Genomic DNA, 21,792 nt, shown 5'->3' with positions numbered 1-21,792 from the left:
ATGAAGTTTTTTTATCATAATCTATTGTTGTTGATTCCTTTTAAGGGTAATAATATGTATTTTGGTTCCAAGCCTTTTCATTTTGAGGCAATATGGTTAATGCATGAGAGATTTCAGTCTTTTTTTGAAACTCAATTGGCCTTCGTCTGGTACTTTGGATCAATCTTTAGATAATTTTAAATATGTGGTCTCTGATTGGAATAAGGAGGTTTTTAGCTATGTAAAATAAAGGAAAAGGAATATTCTGGCAAGGTTGAATGGTATTAAATGTTCAAAAGCATTTACTTACTCTAAATTTCTTCAAGATTTGGAATTTAGTCTTCAGTTAGAGATAGAGGAGATACTTAGTTTTAAAGAAGCTAAATGGTTTCAAAAGTCTAGAGCAGAATGGATAACTCAAGGTGACAGGAATACAAGATACTATCATTTAAAAACTTCTATGTGAAGGCAAAGGAATCATACAATAAGTTTATAGAATAGAAGAGAATAGATAGAATAGGAAGAAGAGTTACAGAAAATGATAGTGGAGTTTTTTAAAAGGCTTTAGACTGTTGGGAATGAGGTCAGTAGTTTATTAACCACTAGGACTAATTTTCCTGAAGTTAGTTCAACTCTCAGGAGTGATCTTGTAAGGGTACCTTCTATTGAGGAAATTTACTCTGCTTTCTTTGCTATCGAGCCTTACAAAGCTCCTGGTGTAAATGGATTTTGTCTAATCTTTTTTCAAGCAAATTGGGACATTTTAGGGCCCTCTTTATGTGAATTTGTGCAAGATGTTTTTAAAGGTACAGTTGCACTTATTGAAGCGAATAGAACTTTAATTTCTCTTATTCCTAAAAGAGATAACCCAGAGGTCGTTAGTCACTTTTGACCATTTCTCTTTATTCTGTGCACTATAAGTGTATTGTGAAAGTCATTAGTAAGAGGATGAGGAGTTTGATAGATGCACTGATCTCTCTATTTTAAGCAAGTTTCATTTCAGGGAGGCAAATACATGATAATATTATAATTAGTCAAGAAATCATGCATTTAATGAATAAGGCTAGATTTTATGGCTTTAAAAATTGATCTTGAGAAGGCCTATGACAGTATTAAATGGGGTTTTCTTCAACAAGTTCTCTGTGATGCTGGTTTTCCACCTACTTTTGTTAGTTTGGTGATGAATTGTATTACCATTGTATCTTACAATGTCTTATGGAATGGAATTCAGACTGAATACTTCACTTCACAATGGGGTTTGCATCAAGGTGACCCAATCTCTCCATATTTATTCATTTTATGCATGGATCAGTTATCGCATATAATTTGTGATGTAGTTAATAACGATAACTGGGAACCTTTTCATGTCACTAATCATGGACATTTAATATCTTATCTAATGTTTGCTAATGACTTGCTTCTTTTTGGAGAGCTTCTTATGAGCAGGCGAAAGTTATTCTTAATTGATTGAATAAATTTTGTGCATCATCAGGGGCTAAAGTTAATAGGGAAAAATTATCAGCTTTCTTCTCGAAGAATGTACCCGCTGTAGTGAGAGGAAGAATTAAATCTATTTTAGGCATGAAAATATCTGACAACCTAGGTTGCTGTCTGGGTTTCCCATTGTCTAGAAAACAAAATTTAATTGTTTGTTTTAGATATCTTGTGGAAAGAGTTAATTCTAAACTTGCAAATTGAAGAACAAATTGTTTGACTGTTGCTGGTCGAGTGACTCTTATGAAGTCTGTGATAAGTTTGATTCCTTTGTATCCTATACATGTTAAAATTTTGACTTCAATTTGCAGTGAAATTGAGAGGATACAGAGGAATTTTATTTAGGAAAGGAGTGGTGGTCGAAGTGTTTTCATTCACTTTGTTGGGACAGAATTACCTAACTGAAGCAATGCAGTGGCTTGGGTATTAAGAGGTTGTCTTCAATGAATGATGCTTGTGGAGTGAAATTGACTTGGAAGCTGCTTTCGATGGAGAAGAGTCTTTGGTAAGATGTGCTGCAAAATAAATATATGCTTCGAAATGAGGAGAATCTACTTGTAGCCAAAGGTGGTGATTCAAACCTATGGAAGTTTACATATATGCAGGAAGAGTTAATTGATAAAGGAACCAGATGGCAGATTAGGAACGGCCAGAATATAGATTTTTTTGATGATTGTTGGTTTATTCTAAGGAAGAAGCTTCTTAAGTATTGCTTAAGACCTCTCACTCAAGAAGAAAGGAGTAGCAAAGTTGCAGATTGGAGTTTGAGTGGCTCTTAAGATTATGTTTGAATGAATAATATGCTTTCAAATTCTATAATTCAACACTTGATTTAGGTAAGGCCTCCATTATAGAATACTAGTAATGATGTGATGTCTTGGTTTGCAACCTTTACTGGTCTATTTACTGTTAAAAGTCCTTATTATATGCTTGAGAAATGTCCTGCGGCACTTTACAATCCAACCTATAAAGCTATATGGTGATGGAAGGGTGTAGAAAAGATTATGTTTCATATTTGGTTGCTATTTCATAACAGGCTGCCAACTAATACTTTAAGAAGTAAATGGATGTCATATTCTACCTTGTGTCATTGGTGCAATAATAGAGTTGTATATGCCATTCATGTGGTCCATAATTGCTTATATGCTAAGAGCCTGTGGTTGAGTCTTGTTAAACTAAGGTGTCATTATGAATTTTTCTCTTTGTCTTTGACTAATTGGATTGCTTTAAATTTAAAGAAGAATTTATCTGATAGTGATTATAATGATGGAGCTTGATATGGGGTCTAGGTGTTTGGAAACTTTGGGTTTGGAGGAATGACCATATTTTTAGGGATGGTGATAGTCAATCTTCTGATCTTGCTTCTCTTATATTAAAGTTACGGGAGAATTTTGTTTGTCTTGTTCACTCCTTATTTAGTAAACAAGACAATTTTAAGGATTTGGGCCATACTAATTGGTGCCCGCCTCCTAGGGAATGGGTTAAGGTAAATGTTGATAGTGCAATTTGTCAAACTAATGAGCAAGCGGGCTATGGTGTGGTTTTGAGAGGTGATTTAGGTTCATGGATTGCTGGGTTCTCTTATAAACTAGGAAGATACATAAAACAGAGGAATTGACCCTACTCAAGGGACTAACTATAGCTTGGGGCTTAAGGTTTTGAAGAATTATTTTAAAATCAGACTCTAAGAGCATAATCAACAGTATAGGAGATGAGTCTGATAGTTCTCACATGAGTTTGGTGATGCTGGAGATTAGAAATGTGTTGACGTTTTCTTGGCAAGTGCAACTCCATTATATATCAAAGAATTATAATCTCGTGGCAAATGCTTTAGCAAAATAGGGAATTCATAATACTTCTGTTTTTAATACGAACTCAACACTTGAGGGTCCTAGTACACAATGACAACTTGGGATCTAAATCCCTAGCTAGCTAATCTATTTTCTCAAGCTTAGTCCCTCTTTTGTATATTAAAAAAAGCTAAGTTCCTAAATTATTAAAATTTGAAATTTCAATTCAATTTAGGACTAAAATGAAATTAACTTGAATAATGAAAAAACCAAAATAATCTCTATATAAACATTAAAAATATAGCTGTTAAATTTACATGTAATGTTTGAAAATTAACAATTAAAACTAGAAAATTAACAACTAAAGTTGTTTCATAAATTACTTGTTCAATCAATTTATTTGAACTTATGAAGCAACATCGGTTGTTAATTTTTAACTTTACTTATTAATTCCTCAACATCACTTGTAAATTACTTGACTTGACTTGACAATTTTTTATTTGTTCAATCAATTTATTTAAACTTATGAAGTTACATTAGTTGCTTATATCACATTACTTGTTAATTCTCCAACATCACTTGTAAATTATTTTACTTGACTTGTTAATCCTTGAAAAAATGAGAAGACTTGTTCAATTGGTTTATCTGAATTTATAAAGTAACCTTAGTTGTTAATTCCCTAATTTTAATTGTTAATTTCCCAACATTACATATAAATCTAACCATTATTTTTGAATGTTTAAATTGAGGCTATTTTGATCTTTTTATTATTTAAATTAATTTCATTTCAATCCTCTTGAAGTGAAATGAAATTTTAAATTTTAATAGAACTTCTTTATAATTATGTCACATCCATGATCTTTTGCAATTCTCCCTTAATAAAATGGCCTTGTTTTGCTTCTTTTTTTATATTGTTTTAAAGCTAAGTTCTAAAAAAATGGAGGGGTAATTATATTTATTATTATCTATAATGGTTTTGGTCATTTCATTACTAAGTGACAAGGATTTAGGGAATATATGCCTACATATTCGCTTTATTATTATCACAGAAACTAAATAGTCGCCTCGTACATTTATACATGCGGGAGGGCCAATAATTATGAGTCGGTCAAAGACTCAAAGTTGAGTACCACATTTTTGTCATGCATGGTGAGTTCACCAATGTCAATTTTTTTTAATTATTCCCTTTTTTAAATATAAATTACCATACAATATGAAATAAAATCATCTTTTATCTTATCATAAACATTTTTTTATAATATTCATAATAAAAAACGCCCTTTCACTTATGTTTAAAGACAGGAGAGTTTATAGAAAAATTAGAGGGTGGATAAAATAACAAGTATCATGTTTGGCTGACATCATAAACGAGTGAAGGAGAGAAAGAGGGGATTCATAAAGAAAAAATATTTTACTTTTTACAATGTTATTAAATTAGAAGAAATATAAAAGAAATTCAAGATGAAAGAAATGAACAAGACAAGAAAGAGAAGTAATATTTATTCACTTGAGTATTTCAAATGTGAGGTATATAGTCTTTAGTTATAGACTCCAACCTTATTTAAGAATTACGCAAAACATACAATGTATTTTTCATACTGTTTTTTATTAGTAATTTTCATCTTTTTTTTTTATAGAGAAAAACGAAGATAATTTCTTAATTTCTTAATATATAATAGCCATGAAATTGAATACCCGATATTTTCCTTAATTGACCGATTTGAAATGGACCCTACAGTTGATCATCTTACGAAAGAGTGCCTAAATAAAAGGATAAGGACTTTTATTTTTACACAAATATTAGAGGTGCAAAAGATATTTCTTAATCACCAATTATTTTTATCATACTTTTATTTTATTTTCTAAGAAAAATAATAAAGGAGTCCCAAATAAAAAAATTAATTTCCGATAGGTCCCTTAAAATTGAATTATTGTCTGAAAACAAATCTCTTTGAAAAACTTGTACAAAAAGCATAAATGATAAGTTATAAATTCTCTACTAATTTTTATAGCATTCTGAAACCATATTTTCATTTAACTAATAAAGTTTTGTTAAATAATTTATTAACTTGTGCACTCTAGAAATAAAAAAAGGACATTTTCGGTTTACTCATACGGTCATACACGCACTTATATACATAGTTGTAAGTTGTAACTTATTTTATGTGACACAATAAATTATTGTAGCACAATTATTGCCGCAACATGATCTCAATGTTAACAACAACTATTAAATCAGCTACTTGCTATTAAATTAAAAATTATAATTGAGTGAGATGCATTGAACATCAGGAGAAAATGTCCCAGACTAATTAATTCAAGTTAGATCCCAAGTATTAAACTTTACAAATTTACGATTTAATTTCTCAATTTTACAACTATATTGTCATGAATTTATAATTTATTTTTCAAATAAAAAATTATTTTTTTATTAAAATTTAAAATATAATTTACAAATTCATCGCAACAGCGTTACAAAATTGAGAGATTGAGTTACAAATTCATAAAATTTGATACTTAAAACCTAATTTGAATTAATTTATCTTTTTGGATATCTTTGTCATTCTCCTTTAAACAGCTTTGATAATTGTAATTCAGTGATTCCATTTAATTGAGTACTGAATTCATCTTTAAATTTTTCCCCAGTAGCGGTTATATGAATCACAGGTTCGATGATGCTACTAAAAGCTATTAGTTTAATCAAGAATGTTAATAAAAATTGTAAATGAAGACGATATGCATGTAAGTGTTGTGAGGCTGAAAAAATGTAGTCTTCAACATGTTCTTCCTTTTGAATATTGGATCTTGTCCATATTTAGCTTTAATTGGCATAGACCATGCTATGGTAGACATTAAATTTAAAAAATTACATGGTCCATAAATTCTGCAAAAGTCTTCCTGGAAATGGAGGTTAATTTAATCTCAAATGTAGTTTTCAGTCTATTCATGTCGAACGATTAGGAACTAAACTCAGGATTTTGAGGGGTTATATGTTCTTTTGAGATTCTCTTGAGTTTCTACTTATTATTTTTTACTCAGAAATTTCAAGCTTTTATGCACTGTACGGAGCACAAAAATGATTAAAAAATTCAAAACTTCACCATCTTGTCGGGATTAAATTATGCAAATCACTATGTCTATGAGTGATTCTTCCGTATGAAACGTAGACTTAGAGTAATTCTCATTTATTACAACAAAGTACAGACTATTTTTTTTTTTTTTTTGGGTTTCAAATTGGAGGCATGAAGGTGGAAGAAGACGAAGGATTGGTCTTTGTTCTACTATTTTATGCCATACCTAATATTAATATACAAAATCAACCAACCACTATACCAAACCAAAATTAATTATAATATAAATTATCCAATTAAACTAAACAAGTATTGTTTACCTAGAAAAACAAAAGTTCTTGATTAATTCTGGACTTTTCTTTGAGCTCTAACTCATGTTCTATCTTGTTCCTGGCTCCTGCAGTTTCTCATTTGAAGTCAAACCCACATATTGCAGAGTCTCCTTTCTCTTGACCATCCATCCACTCGTGGCTCTTAGCTTCAAAATCTTACATGAGAAAACTACATAAAAAGGTATGACGTTGGCCAAGTGGACATCTTTTCGATCTGAGTCATTGAGATACAGAAGAATCTTGATAGAAATCAGAACAGCTTCTATGTATGTATGCATATCAAGATTACTGGAAGATGAAAGGTTGGTTGGCATGGATTCAAGCTTGAAAATCCCAAGGGTTAACCCTTCTTTCTGAACTTAGTGATGGAGATATTGGATATTTGGATATTCAGACTTGTTCTGGTATATACCTTTTGCATTTTTGTGTTCGTCAGATCATCTTCTGCAACTGAAGGTTAGTAACTTGTAAATGCTTCAAGATTATCACTTATTTTTGTAAAGATGTATAATGGTCTTGTATAAATTAATTTTCCCCCACAAAGAATGCTAGCTAGAAAAGTACAAAGAGTAGTTGGAAACTGTATCATCTAGAGAATCCTAAATGCTGCTGAAATTGCAGGATTTGTAAGCATAGCTTGTTGTGCTGATTCAAGTTATACAGATCCTGAGACCAACTTGAGTTACAAATCAGATTACACTTGGTTTCCAGATAGAACAAGCTGCAGAAGCTTGATCAATCATAAGGCAAACCAAACAGGCAACGAAAGAGCAAGAATGTTTGATATTACAGATAAGGGAAAGAGATGTTACAGCTTGCCAACAATTCAGGACAAAATCTATATGTTAAGGGGCTCATTTCCACCAGACAATTCACTTGAGGATTTTTCCTTTAATGTGTTAATTGCAGTAACATCATTAGGTTCAGTGAGACCATCCGGGGACTTGGAAATAGTTGAGGGAATTTTCAGGGCTTCTAAGAACTCCATAGACTTTTGCTTAGTGAAGGAGAAGCAGGAAAATGGGCATCCTTATATTTCACAGATCGAGTTAAGGCCTGTGCATGAAGAGTATCTGCAGGATTTACATTCTAGTGTTGTAAAACTAGTCAGTAGAAATAATCCAGGGGGCACAGTAAGTGACATCAGGTATGTAATCTTTCCCCCCTTTATTTTTGTAACTTTTTTAACATCTAATTCTAGCTAAGCATAAAATTTTTGTAAAGAAAAGATAGCTACAGGCATCTTGTGAAAAAACTTCCACATTCAGCAAACTATCCATTTCATGAAAGATACTACTAGGACTATTTGGAAGAACTTTAAGTCAAAGATTTTATCAAGTAAATTTCAGAGACTTCCATATAAATCCCTCAAACAAGCACTCTACTACTAATTGATAGATTTGGGTGAACTGCACCCCAAAAGCTATTTCTTAAGGTTCAAAATCTCGTACTTCGAATGCAGGTCTATCTTGCTATTAGATTGTTGTCCCCGGACAACCTAGAATGGCATGATTTTCAAGAATGATGCATCATCACTCAACATTGTCTATCAAAACTCATGATATCAGATTACATGTCCAAAACAGTTTCTCCTATGGCTATATTAAAGATCAGTTCAGGTCATTAATAGAAAACCACTGCATTTATGGCTTTCGAATCTTATTCAGAAGGAAAGAAAAGGGGAACTAATAGTATTGGGGATTTTTAATGATTTCAGGTACCCAGTAGACCTAAATGACCGAATCTGGAAAGAAACTTCAAGTTCATCAGCATCTCCCATATCATCATTCAATGCCAGCATTTCTGGCCAAATTGCTAATGTGACTCCTCCTCTTCAAGTTTTACAAACTGCTCTTACTCATTCTGAGAGATTGGAGTTCATTCAATATGTCTCAGAGACATGGAACCACGACTACCACGTGCTCCTCTACTTCCTTGAATTAAATGACACTGTTAGGTCAGGCCAAAGAGTGTTCGACATCTATCTTAATGGTGACCTTAAGGAGAAGAGTTTTGATATATTGGCTGGAGGCTCCAACTATAGACACAAAATGCTGAACGTTTCATCAAATGGGGCAATCAATTTAACCTTGGCCAAAGCATCTAGTTCTGAGTATGGACCTCTTTGTAATGCATATGAAATTCTGGAGGTACTTCCATGGATGAAAGAGACCAATCAAACCGACTGTAAGTGTATTTTAAGTGTCATGCACAAGTGTTATCTTCTTCTTCCTCACATTGCCCGCTTCTCTCTCACAAACATCATTTTTATTCTTCTTCCTCCAGTGCAAGGAATGCTGAAGATGTCAGAAGAGTTGACGATGCAAAACCAAGGCAATAAAGTGCTAGAGAGTTGGAGTGGAGACCCATGCATGCCTTTTCCTTGGAATGGAGTAGAATGTGATCTTTTGAATGATTCAACTGTTATCAATAAGCTGTATGTCCTCTCACTTTTCTTATACAAATGCTGCTAATTAATTAAAAGCACAATAAATGGCTTCCCTGTGACTGTTCTGGTGATCTATTCCGCGCGTAAATCTGCCTTTTCAGGGATCTTTCTTCAAGTAACTTCAGAGGAACAATCCCTTCAGGGATCACTGTGTTGACCAACTTAGAAACACTGTATTCCTCTTGTAGCTCCTTGTGTTCACCACCTTTTTATTTATTTATTTTTTGGGACTCCGTTTCTGATGCATTGCCATAAATATTTGATTGTGTAGGAACCTGAGTCACAACAACTTCAATGGCAGTGTCCCTTCATTTCCACCTTCCTCTTCACTGATATCACTGTAAATATATCTTTTCTAGTTCGACTATGACTTTTTTGGATGATACAAGTTGAGCCTAAACAATACTGTTATCTCTGCCAATGTCATGCTGATACACTCACCATTTATAAACTTTGGTTCGTCTGGAATACAGTTTAAAATGTTGGAACTAAATTGCAAGAGCTAATAAATGACAATAAATTTCTGTGTCACTTACTCCATGCTGTGTTGTAGTCATAGATGCTAGGAGTGTCATGACATGTTAAGGTGCATGCATAAGTGGATAAAACACTCAAGCGATCATTTTGCATTCACATGTTTTGATGTTTATCCCTTGCAAATTGAAAAGCCCTAAGTTGTGTCAAACTTCTCAAAAAAAAAAAAAAAAGATGTAGTAAGAGCACCCTAAGTCATTCTATCCTCAAGAAGCAAGCAATTTACAACCAAATCAAGCCAATGATCATGACAAGTTGAGAGTTGAGAGTTTAAGAAAGAAATTAAGTGTTTATATTTGATTTTAATGTGAAGAAAATGTGTAGGAATCAACCAAGTATCAAAATAGCTTCCCAAGGTTAAATTCCACTACTTCCATCCTTGTTCTTTCTCACCTTGTTTCAGATTTAATTGCTTTTTTCAATTGATATGTGAAGGTGTCTTAATGACCATTAAGACTAGGTGATAGTGATTAGAATCTAGTAACCATGTAGAATCCAATGCACAAACTACCCAAGATAGATACACTAATATGTGATTCAATCCTTAAAATTAGTCATAACTCTTGCCTTGATCACGTTTAATACCTTAAACCAATCAAAATTATGATTTTAACTAGAGTTTAAGACTTAAACAATAGCTAATGCACATTCAAACAGCAAGAGATTGAAATGAAAATATGTATTTATTCATCAAAACCTTGAGATATGAACATAAACACTTAGAGTGTACAACTAATTTAAGAATCAAATACACATCCTCTCCTTTTTAGAACATAAATTTCAACCATGATGATTAATCTAAGACCTAGAATCAATCATCAAGAGCATGAATTATAGAATTAAAGAAGGAGAAGATAAGAATTCAAAGTAATTGAAAGTAAGAGAAAATGTTTAGGAGAACTCAAGATATGGCTTCATCTTTCTAGGAAAGCTTTGAGAATCTAGCCTCTCATGGTTAATTCTCCTTGAATCTAAGCTTGAATCCTCTTTGAGATGACTTCCATGGATTTAATACTTGCTTGAGATTAAGGATTGTGGCTAAGAAAGTGTGAGAAAGTGGAGGAAAATAAGAGAAAATTCAAATGAAGTGACGCTGGAAATTTCAAAAAAGTGAGAAAGAATAGGTATGAATTGTAATGCGTAAACTGGATGAATGAGTGTATGCACGACCCAAAACCCTATATTCAGCTTGTGAAGGTATGAAATGAGTAGAATAGGATGAGTTTTAGGTGATCAAAGCCATAAAATATCTGAAATTACTTAACAAACCTAATTAGGATGTTTAAAAATGAATGTGGCCACTATTCAAACTAAATTAAATTGAATGCATATGTAGCCTCTGTAGGATGCTCCACACTTTATTAGAACTTATTAAAAACTTCTAAAAAGATGATCAAAAGGTGATTAAGGGCTACTTGATCGAAATCCTTCATGCTTAGAGTCATAAGAAGCTTCTTAAATCAATTCTTGCGTATGTGTCACTTTAAGATTTTCTAGCTTTGTACTTTGTCTTGTAATAATTTAATTTTCATCCAAATCCTTATTTGCATATTCAATTATATACACAAGAAGGATCAAAGCATGTGTACAAAATTGCAAATCAAAACTCAAACCCAATTACAAGATATAATACCTTTTTTAAGCTCCTAAGTTATAAAACATAACAATCTAGAATTAATATTTTTATCTTGGGACATCTTATAACTTATATCTTTTGATGTCTCTTTGTAATCTAGAATGTATTTGAATTTCAAACTTGTTTCATTGATCTTAAGAAGACAAAAAATACAAACTAAGCTAATGTCTCAAAATTGGCAAAATTGTCAAAATAACAAAAATACCCCTAGGCTATGAATGAATCCTAATTGATTTTAAATACCTAAAAATATCTAAATATATAAGAATTGATCCTCCAAGAATGCAGTCATACAAAAATATTATCTTAAAATGTATGCAAATAATGCAATATGTCACAAACCAACCTATAGCATCATATATAAAGTTTCAAGGTCACAGTCGTAATCTTCCATGCTAGTAAGAAAGTGTTTTATCCTTAAGATATTTTATCAAGACTTCCCATGTATATAAGTGGGATAGAAAATCCTCTCCTAAAAATTAGTTTCTAAAATGGAAGAAGTAACCCACCTAAATATTCCATGGGGAACACTGATACTAATAAAGATTTTGACGTGCGTTGTTTAATATGTTTCTTTTCTCCTTCGGATTCAAATCATCTAGCAACTCCTCTGTTTCTGTTGCTAGTATAATAAAAGTAAAGCTTAATCTTTACATGTTGTATTCAATTACATTCTTTGATCAGAGATCTGAGCTACAATGATCTCACGGGATCGCTTCAGGGATCAATTGCCTCACTGGCACATCTGAAATCCTTGTAAGCTTTTTTTGGGGCATATTGAGCTTTGATTGTTTCTGTATTTAAATAAATAAATAAATAATTCTGCCATAAACAGAGCTTGAATATTATTTCTATCCAGATATTTCGGCTGCAATCCTGACATGAGCAAGGAAGTTCCTTCAAACTTCAGCAGTTCACTCGATACAGAGTATGAAATGTCCATTGACACAATGGGCGATTCTTTTTTTCCCCATAAAAACAACAGAAGCCTTGGATTAAGAAAATAGAAAACAAAAATTTATTTGTTTGAAATTGATATTTCAGTTATGGAAGATGCAATTATAAAAGACCAAGAATTTCAGCACCACTTATCATTGGAACCGTTACATGTGGGTCGGTCTTGCTTACTTTGGCTCTTGGATTTATTTTTGTTTGCCACTGCAAGAAAACCTTAATTCCCCGGGGAGGATTTGATGAAAAGAAATACCCGAACCCAATGGCAACAAGTAAGTATATGTCTTCTCATATCTTAGGCATTAATTCTATTCTCTTTCGCAATACTTGTTTCCTGGATCACTTAGCTCTTATGCCCTTTAGACGAAATCCCGTTTCATTTCATAGGTTTTTGTTTGTGAGGTCTTCATTTTGCAACTTACACAACAAATAAAGGCAAAAAACCATGGCATTTCTGTGAGGACCTTGCACACAAGATTATATATGATGATAATTAGTAACAACAAATGAGAAAGGAAAATTAAAATATCCTGTATGAATTTCTGTACAGATGGTTCGTATCAATTTTTCTTGTCTACTGACAAGAACATCAGTGAGTTGAAGAACATAGCTGTCAGCATTTGTGTATTCAAAATGAAAGCAAGAGTGATTCTACCGGTTTTGTCTTTCTTTTCTTGGTGTTTTGCTTGTGTTCTGCCTTTCTATCATTTGGCCAAAATAACAAATCTTGTCCTTCTCATGCCCATGAACAGCCCTCTTTCTTTGAAAGGAATATGTTTATTTAATTATTTGACGAGCCAGTCTAGTTTGTTCAATCTTCATGCATATATTGGATTACAAGTATATAACAGTTCTAAACAAAAATGCAGATATAATCTTCTCTTTGCCCAGTAAAGACGATTTCTTCTTAAAGTCAGTATGTATACAAAAGTTTACCCTGGATTATATAGAGGCAGCCACCGAGAAGTACAAAACTTTGATAGGTGAAGGAGGATTTGGCTGTGTTTACAGGGGCATTCTAGATGATGGTCAAGAAGTGGCAGTGAAAGTTCGGTCAGCCACATCAACTCAGGGAACTAAAGAATTTGACAATGAGGTAACAAGAGGCTTATTACTACTTTTTAGCTATCAAAAATCCCAAGATAATAATGCTAAAACTGATATTTCCAATACCTACCAAATGAGAAGGAAGGATGAGATGGCTGTCAGTAATATTTAAAAGTCATTCTGTATGACTGGTTTAATATGCATCTTGCAGCTAAATCTACTTTCTGAGATACAGCATGAAAACCTGGTGCCTCTTCTTGGTTACTGTAGTGAAAATGATCAACAAATTCTGGTATATCCGTTTATGTCCAATGGCTCTTTACAGGATAGACTTTATGGTAAGTGTCCCTAAAATCTTTCCTGCTTATGTATTTTGATACCCTTTGTTTTCTGAAAGTCAGCTTGACAACAGGAGAACCAGCGAAGAGAAAAGTATTAGACTGGCCAACCAGACTTTCTGTTGCTCTGGGTGCAGCTCGAGGCAAGTAACAATCCCCCCCCCCCCCACACCCACACACAAAAAAAAAAAAAAAAACTAACGAATATGTTTCATTCAGACATGAAGTTAGCATAGTGTAATGTTAAAAAAATGACATGAATTTGAAATCCCAGTGGGAGGAGAATACACTCACATGGAAAGCTGGAATTCATGAAACTAATTTACAAGAACAGAGGACAAGACAAAGCCAGAATTTTTACTCTTTTTATTTTCAAAAAACTGAGCAGGTTTGGCATATCTTCATACATTCCCGGGGCGTTCCATTATACATAGGGATGTAAAATCGAGCAATATACTTCTGGATCATAGCATGACAGCTAAAGTAGCAGATTTTGGTTTCTCAAAATATGCTCCCCAGGAAGGAGACATCGGTGCTTCTCTTGAACTAAGAGGAACTGCAGGATATCTGGATCCCGAGTAAATACATTTTACTTTGAGGATTTCATCTCAAAACTTTCTTGCATTGCTTTCTTCTTCCACTTTTTTGGAGAAACCAGTTCATTAGTCTTCATCCTGAAAGTTAAATATTTTGCACAAACATGTGCCAAAATGACTGCTCATACTCTACTGTAGCAATTCAAAACAGCCAAATTTGTATCATGTACTAAGAGTGAAACTAAAACCTGAATAAGAAGTATCCACAAGAGCTCATACTTATGAATATGCAGGTACTATACTACCCAGCAGTTATCTGCAAAAAGTGATGTCTTCAGCTTTGGCGTGGTTCTACTTGAAATTGTGAGTGGTCGGGAACCTCTCAACATCCACAGGCCACGCAATGAGTGGAGCCTAGTCGAATGGGTATGATATGATCTAAGTCCCAATCTTTTTCAGAAAATTGAGCACTGATGAAGCACCTAGTATTAGGATAACGATTTCACCACACTGTACCTATCTGAACTGGGTTCATCATAAACTTCTTCCATATCAACTTTGCATGCAGGCTAAACCATATATAAGAGCAGCAAAAATTGATGAAATTGTGGATCCTGGCATAAAAGGAGGATATCATGCAGAGGCAATGTGGAGAGTGGTGGAAGTAGCACACTCATGTGTTGAAACCTTCTCAAGATTTAGACCTGAGATGGAGGACGTTGTAAGAGAATTGGAGGATGCTCTGATTATAGAAAACAATGCATCGGAATACATGAGGTCCATAGAGAGCCTAGGAGGGTCCAATCGCTACTCCATTGTAATAGAGAAAAGGGTGGTACCCCCATCTTCCTCTACAACAGAATCAACAATCATAAACCAAACCTTGTCCTTCCCACAGCCCAGATAGCATATGGGTGAAAGACCACTTTTGATTTCTTACTCATAATGTCTTGTAGTTTTGTCACAATTCTAAATGATGAACGAGAAAATGATAGCCTGAGCTACAATCTCTCCGATCAAGCTGCTTTTTGAAGGATGAAAATAGCACATTTGTGCCTCAAAATGCAAATGCATTATATGGGGGGTGCGTGTGAGTGAATTGAATGCCAGACTCCTTTATAATGCCTGAAACGATTAGTAAATACTTGGTACATTTGGTTGTAGTTGATTTTAACTCTTAAATAGTTAGTATATATCCCCCGCATGGTTCATAAATAGTAACTATTTGGAATTGGAATACACGAGCAAGACTTAGCGAGACGTGAAATGAATTTCGTTTTGGACACCTAAAATTTATCTGTAAAATGAATGAGAATTTACTGGAAGAAAAGTCTCAATATACTATATGTTTGCCTTTTTCAAAACCTTGAAAGGGCCATCATTCGCAATATCAGCTTCCAATGTTGCCACATCTCCCGGCAGCCACGTCACCTGATTAGTCCTTTCTTCCATGACTGGTCAGTAAACTAAACAAATGGCTCCAACATAGGCTTCAACCTAGCTCCAACATTATCAAGTCTTACAATTTAACTCTATTTTTCTTTAAAAAATTCAGTCCATAAATGTAATTTTGTTGCATGTCCTTGTTAATAATCATAATCATTTGTAATGAATTCTTCAATCCCAGCAAGGGGCAGAAAAAAAATAATCAAATGATGGAACAGAGATTAAAATCTGTAAGAATTAATGAGGGATTCAGCTCTAAATGTAAAGCTAGTTTGATCAAATTAAGAAAAAAAAAAATACGAAGACAAAGGTTGGTGATGCATGTGGCCGAAGACTCATTCTGATCCTTTCTTGAAAACCCAACATGTGCCTAAGATTCTTGTGCCCTTATGATAGATAGCTCTTGCGTTGTCCATCTCATTCACGACAAACTACATACACTTCCCCATAATCAACTATATATGCAATCCCCAGTCTACAAGTTACATTTTCCCACTCAAATTCAAATATACATATATATATATATATATATATATAAGAAACTTTTATGATGGATTTTGCAACCGAAATTTTGTTAATTCGTTGCAAATTGATAATTTTTTTTATCTTTTGTTGAACTAAAGGACTTGATATTGGAAATGAAGAAAAATTGAGTCATATTCCCTCCTTTTTTAAATATAAAAAATAACTAATTTTACAGTTTTAAAAAATTAGTTAACTATAATAATTATATCTAAAACTAAAAAATTGGACTAAATTATCCTTACAATTAATAAAGCAAATTTATTTAGTAAAAATAAATATTGACTGTGTGAGGAACAATTTAAGAAAAATAATAATAAATATTTTTAAAATTTATAATTTTACTTATAAATAAAAATAAAATATAATAATTTCTTTTGTATTGAAAAACAGAGAGTAGTTTATGGATAATAAAGTCGTTGCAATGAATGGAGAATGCAATATGAGCAAAATGTTTGGAAAATAAAAAGGAATCCAAGATAGAGACAGCACCAGAACCTAGGGACTGAAATGTTCATGCAAACGACACTGTCATCTGCTACAGTGCTACCCACTTCGTGAGTTTTGGCTAAACGACAAGATTTCAAGTCCCCACATGCGCGCAGCGAGTGACTTCAGCGGCCAGCGGAGCTTCGTTTTTGTACCAAAATCACATGCCTCAATTTTCCAATTCAATTTATTGCTCTTTCAAGTGGATGACATCGTTCAATTTACGGGTTGTTCAGAATGTTTTTTTTTTCCTTTGTCATTATTTTTTCAGAATATTGGTGAGAAATAATGGGTCTGGCTACTGCTATTGCTTGGTTGTAAGAGAAGAAAAAAAAAGGCGTGCTAGATAGGTTCATAATTCCTATGGTCCTTTTACTTTCAATTATTGCCGTACACCACAGAGGTGGATGCATGTTTTCAATCCCATTACCAGATTTCACTGTGAATGTAAAACTCAATAAATAGAATTGTATTAATAATTCAACCCCGCGGAGACGCAACTTTTGTATAAATATTTCTTTTGTTTCTATCATTCTCAATTTAAAAATTCTCTTAAATTTTATATTTTAAAATACCTAACAAATAAGTTACTCATCTTAAGAACATCATGCCATGATCTATCGGTTATGAGAAAGGCTTTAACTCCTTAATTATATTATTAGGCAATTTATCAAAGTTGTACATGTGATGGTTAGAATCTAAATGAATAATATTAAAGTTGTAGGTGATTTCTACTGGCTACGTGGCTTAAGCTAACTTTGTGTAATGGATATTTATTAATTATAGTAAATTAAAAATCTAACATATATAATATAAAAATTCCAAGAAACGTAAATTTATATATTAACATATGGCATATGATGGTATGAAACAGGCATACATGTATATATTAATGAGAAAATAAATAAAAAATTATAACATGATCAGTTTATTTTCAGATACATATTGATTTTGTTTTGAAAAATTAATGATTTGATCCTTGTATTTCATACCCTAATTGTTACTCAATTCTTAATCTTTAACTTGATCTTTATAATTTTAATTTAATTATAACTCAATTTTTAACCTTTAACTTTGATAACTCAGTCTTTATAACTTTAATTATTTAAAAAAATACATATTGATTTTGAATTGAATTATGGAGGTTCAGGCTATCAGTAGCTCCCCAACGGTACTCTTGCATATGGGTCTATGGAATGAAGGCTGATGGAGCTGTCCTGCTTCTTTTATTATGCACTACTTAATTAAGTAATGTTTTCTTACATCTTTCATTTAAAAATATAAAACATCTTTCATTTAAAAATATAAAACATTTTTTAAATAAATATTTAAAAATATACAACATTTTTAACATTTTAAGGTATATTTAATATACTTTTTAAAATATCCATAATAAATAAATTATTTTATATTTATTTTAAATTGAAACACCTATTAAATAAGGTTAAATATGAAAAGATGATATTAGTTTAAAAAAATAATTACTTTATTAGAAGTGAGGTTTATTTAAAAATGTTTTACATTTTTTAGTGAAAAATGTAGAATTGAATCATGACTTGCAAAGTGAAGCCAACATGAATGGCTTTATAACCAACAAGCCATGAGTTTGATATACAAATATATTATATTTTTAATGGAGGGAATATCATTTATCATATTTTATGAGTGTTTCTTTGTTCTATTAATTTTCAATTAGAATATGATAACAAATTTTATCTTTGTAATTTTTTTAAATTTTATATAGCATCATAAATAAAGAAAATTTGGAAAGCACAGAATAAACGTTTAAATGATTTTTTTACAATACATATTTTTTAAAATATTTATGATATTTTTTTATAATAGAAAGTTAAAATTACATCTATCTAAATAAAAATTATTAATGACAATATAATAAACACTGATCAATATAAAATCATCAATATTTTAATTTTAAGCTATCATATTTATCGGACTATCAGATAAAAAAGATTAAAATATACATTTAGTCTTTTAGTTTTAGATAGGGTTTCACTTTAGTTCCTTAACTTATTTTTAGTCTTAATAAATTTTTATATTAAACTTTTAAATATTGAAAATACCTCTCAAATTTTAACATATTAAATTTAATTTTTTTAAAAATAATAATAATTGACACAAAAAATAGTCATTTAAAAACTAATAGTATTAAGGTTGAAGGACTAAAAAAATATTTTATAAAATTAAAAAATTAAATTAAAATTTTATATAAAATTAGAGGACTACGAGTATAATTTAGCTGATAAATAGTAAAAACAAAAACATATTCAAAAAATGAAATTTTTATTTTTAATTTTTATTCATAACCTAGCATTTTTCTCATAAGAAAAACACCAACTTGTCAACGTTAAATTCAATCATAGGCCTTTTTTCAAATAAGAAGATGGCACTATTATTAGGATAACTAAATGTGAAATTTTTTTTTTTTTATTTAACAAGGGCATATGTGTATGTATAATTGCAATAGTAATATATATTATAATGTAATTTTATTGGATTGTAATCAGAATTATATTTTCAGTTAAAATAGACATATAAAAAATAAAAATAGATTATGTAGCATGGAGATCTCAAAAAGAGAAGATGTAAAAGTAAATTAAATGCTAGGCTGGTATGAAATCTACTACCACTACTGGAGCTAGCTATGGACAATAACAACTGTGACCTCATCCGACTCATCATATCTTTCATCAATCAGGAGCTTAAGCACAGAACAGCCCTCCATATCGCACACACATTCCCATCCCATCCATCCCAGTTCCAATGGATAAAAATCTGAGGGCAGGGCATCGATCTTCCTACTTCTCCGGCGGCGGCTGCATGGCGTCGCCGTCGTGCTTGCCGGTGGTCCACGATGAATTTGAGTACTCTCGCATCCCCCAGAATTGCGCCGCCAAGAGGAACCGCGGCTGGAGAAATCTCCTCAGAAAGTTCATCAGAGAAACCAGGCCTTCCCACGGATCCAAGCCTCCTTCCTTTCAATACGATCCTGTTAGCTACTCCCAGAATTTCGACGACGGCTCTCATCTCGATGATCAACCACAACGCCTTTCCTTCGTCTTTCACGATTTTCGGTATGCATATATAATTCCTAGCTATTGCCTTCATTCTTGACTGTTTGATGAGTGTCACTGCAAGCATATCTATATACTTCATTTGCAGATAAACTGCATAGATCTAAGATTGCTATCTTTGTTCGTTTTCATACGTGCACATATAGATATATATGCTTTGATTCCTAGTTACTGCGTAAACAGGGATGCTGCGCTTGATTGTCGGCTCAAAGTATGAATATGGGATCGTCTCCGTAATGCTCATATGTGAGGGACCGTAAGCTAGGAGACTGAGAGCTGCTCTGGCTTTTTCCCAGATTCCCAGAAAATGGAGCAGAAAAGAGCTGCATGCTTTTTCAAGCTATATACATGTATTGGAAATAACCGTTGATGACAACGAGGAATGCAGAATCTGGCAATGAAGGTGGTCTGAATTCTGAAGAATGGTCTGTAACTGTCTGTGTTGTGTGTGTGTGTGTGTGTTTATGGTTCATACATAAATGAGGAAAATTGTGTTCATGTTGTGTGTGTGTGTTATGGTTCATACATAAATAAGGAAAATTTGTTCATGTGTGTGCTATATGAATTCCCTTCCTGCAAAGCAACAGCCATTTCATGAATCAGATTCTGTTGCATCAAATTGGAAGCAATCCATGTAAATGTTCAATTTTGAGGTATTCTTGTATTTTCAAAATTCACAATATTGTGCTTACTAATTATTATTTCACCTACAATATATCTTTTTCATAACTACAATAAGGCAGACCGAGTCAGCCAGAAGAAACTGACACTGCCAACCAGTTAAAAAAAAATAAAGAGTTATAGACCCTTGTAAAAATTAAATAAAATTTTAAATTAATCAATGGTTAAATTATTTGCAACTACTGATGCTATCGCAGTTTATTTACAATTAGAACAATGACCCCTGCGAACTAGAAGAAAAATTCAAGTCAAATACAAATGATGTACTATTATTATTTTTTGCCACAATAAATGCTGTAATATTTAGCTTCAAAAAAAGTTCATTTTCAAATAAATTTTGGTTTAATAGCATCCTTCTCATAACTTTGTTTCTTAAAGTCAACAATTCATATCACATCATCATGGAGTACTAAAGTGAATGAAATAATACAAAAAGCTAACTAAACTAAAATAAATGAAAAGATCAGAAATTAAATGACGGTGGATTCCCGCCAGAGGGCGACACAAGTAGATGTCTTTAGAAGCATCGTCTTTGGACAAAATGATTTAGTTCGGTAACTCACCTTTTTGACGAAAAAGAAAAAGGAAAAATGACTCTGTTTCTTCCTCACGAAAGTGGGTACGTTATGTTGCATTTTTTTTAAATTAAGTTATATTTTAAATATTTGAGGATATCCTCATCAATATTGGCAAATACAGTTCACGTTTGAGTTCTAAAGAAGAGAGCACAATTTTTCAAAACAGAAGACAAATGAAGCCAAGTTTTAAAAGAAGAGAAAGTAATTTAACTTTAAAATTATTAATCAATAATGTACACTTTTTTCCTTTTTTTTAGTTACTCACATGTATTCTATTATTGAAAGCAATCATATTTGAGGTACTGTTAAGTATTAAATGTGAGTACCTTTCTCAATAGATATTTAAACTTTAGTTGGCCATATTATAAAAGATTAACTTTTTTTACTAGACTCAAAATCCATTGATTTTCTTTTCTGAAGGGTTCTCTCAATGAAAATAGTGATCTCCTAAGGGGCTCAATTTTTTTTAATACATGGCCATAGGAAAAACCTGTGCAAGAAGAAAAAAAACTATTCAATCATATCAAAATGCATTATATTTCTATACCTAGAATTTTGTTCATGAAAGATCATTAACTCAAAATTATTGTTGGATGCTTGGTGAGCAAGAAAATCGATATATCTATTTACTTCTCTTGGCACATGGTCGAAAGTAATTGTCCAATCTCTTACAATAAATTCCTTGATCTTCTCGATATAATTTAAATAAGAATGGTTTTTGAAGAAGTTGTATTGAATCAAGGACAAAGCTTTAAGAGAGTTCAAATAAATGTTCACTTTGGTTAGTTTAGTATCCCAACAAAGTTTGATTCTTTTTAAGATGC

At 32.2% G+C, this 21,792-nt stretch overlaps 2 protein-coding genes across 3 annotated transcripts; both read left to right on the top strand.

Moving 5' to 3' along the window:
• Positions 1–6,689: 6,689 nt before the first annotated feature.
• Positions 6,690–15,223, top strand: LOC129311567 (nodulation receptor kinase-like). Of its 2 annotated transcripts, XM_054953911.1 has the most exons (16): positions 6,690–7,122; positions 7,288–7,813; positions 8,384–8,853; positions 8,953–9,103; positions 9,217–9,288; positions 9,387–9,455; positions 11,970–12,041; positions 12,145–12,213; positions 12,330–12,511; positions 13,109–13,151; positions 13,251–13,335; positions 13,498–13,624; positions 13,699–13,767; positions 14,013–14,202; positions 14,454–14,586; positions 14,729–15,223. In XM_054953911.1, exons 1-16 carry the CDS (start codon positions 7,032–7,034, stop codon positions 15,065–15,067), a joined length of 2,688 nt encoding a protein of 895 aa, XP_054809886.1. In that variant the 5' UTR covers positions 6,690–7,031; the 3' UTR covers positions 15,068–15,223. The 2 variants fall into 2 exon arrangements, with proteins under 2 accessions (XP_054809886.1, XP_054809885.1); XM_054953910.1 differs by having other exon boundaries at positions 6,691–7,122; positions 13,109–13,335.
• A 4,064-nt stretch (positions 15,224–19,287) lies between these two features.
• On the top strand, positions 19,288–20,389 carry LOC129312113 (uncharacterized). Its single transcript, XM_054954705.1, has 2 exons — positions 19,288–19,709; positions 19,893–20,389. The coding sequence occupies exons 1-2, from the start codon at positions 19,399–19,401 to the stop codon at positions 19,924–19,926; spliced, it is 345 nt and encodes a 114-aa protein (XP_054810680.1). The 5' UTR covers positions 19,288–19,398; the 3' UTR covers positions 19,927–20,389.
• The last annotated feature ends 1,403 nt before the right edge of the window (positions 20,390–21,792 follow it).

Source organism: Prosopis cineraria, unplaced genomic scaffold, assembly GCF_029017545.1.
Source record: "Prosopis cineraria cultivar Desert tree isolate PC_DT_omini unplaced genomic scaffold, ASM2901754v1 PC5, whole genome shotgun sequence".
NCBI classification, from domain to species: domain Eukaryota; kingdom Viridiplantae; phylum Streptophyta; class Magnoliopsida; order Fabales; family Fabaceae; genus Prosopis; species Prosopis cineraria.
The sequence above is the reverse complement of the archived record's forward strand: the minus strand, read 5'-3'. Positions and strand labels throughout refer to the sequence as shown.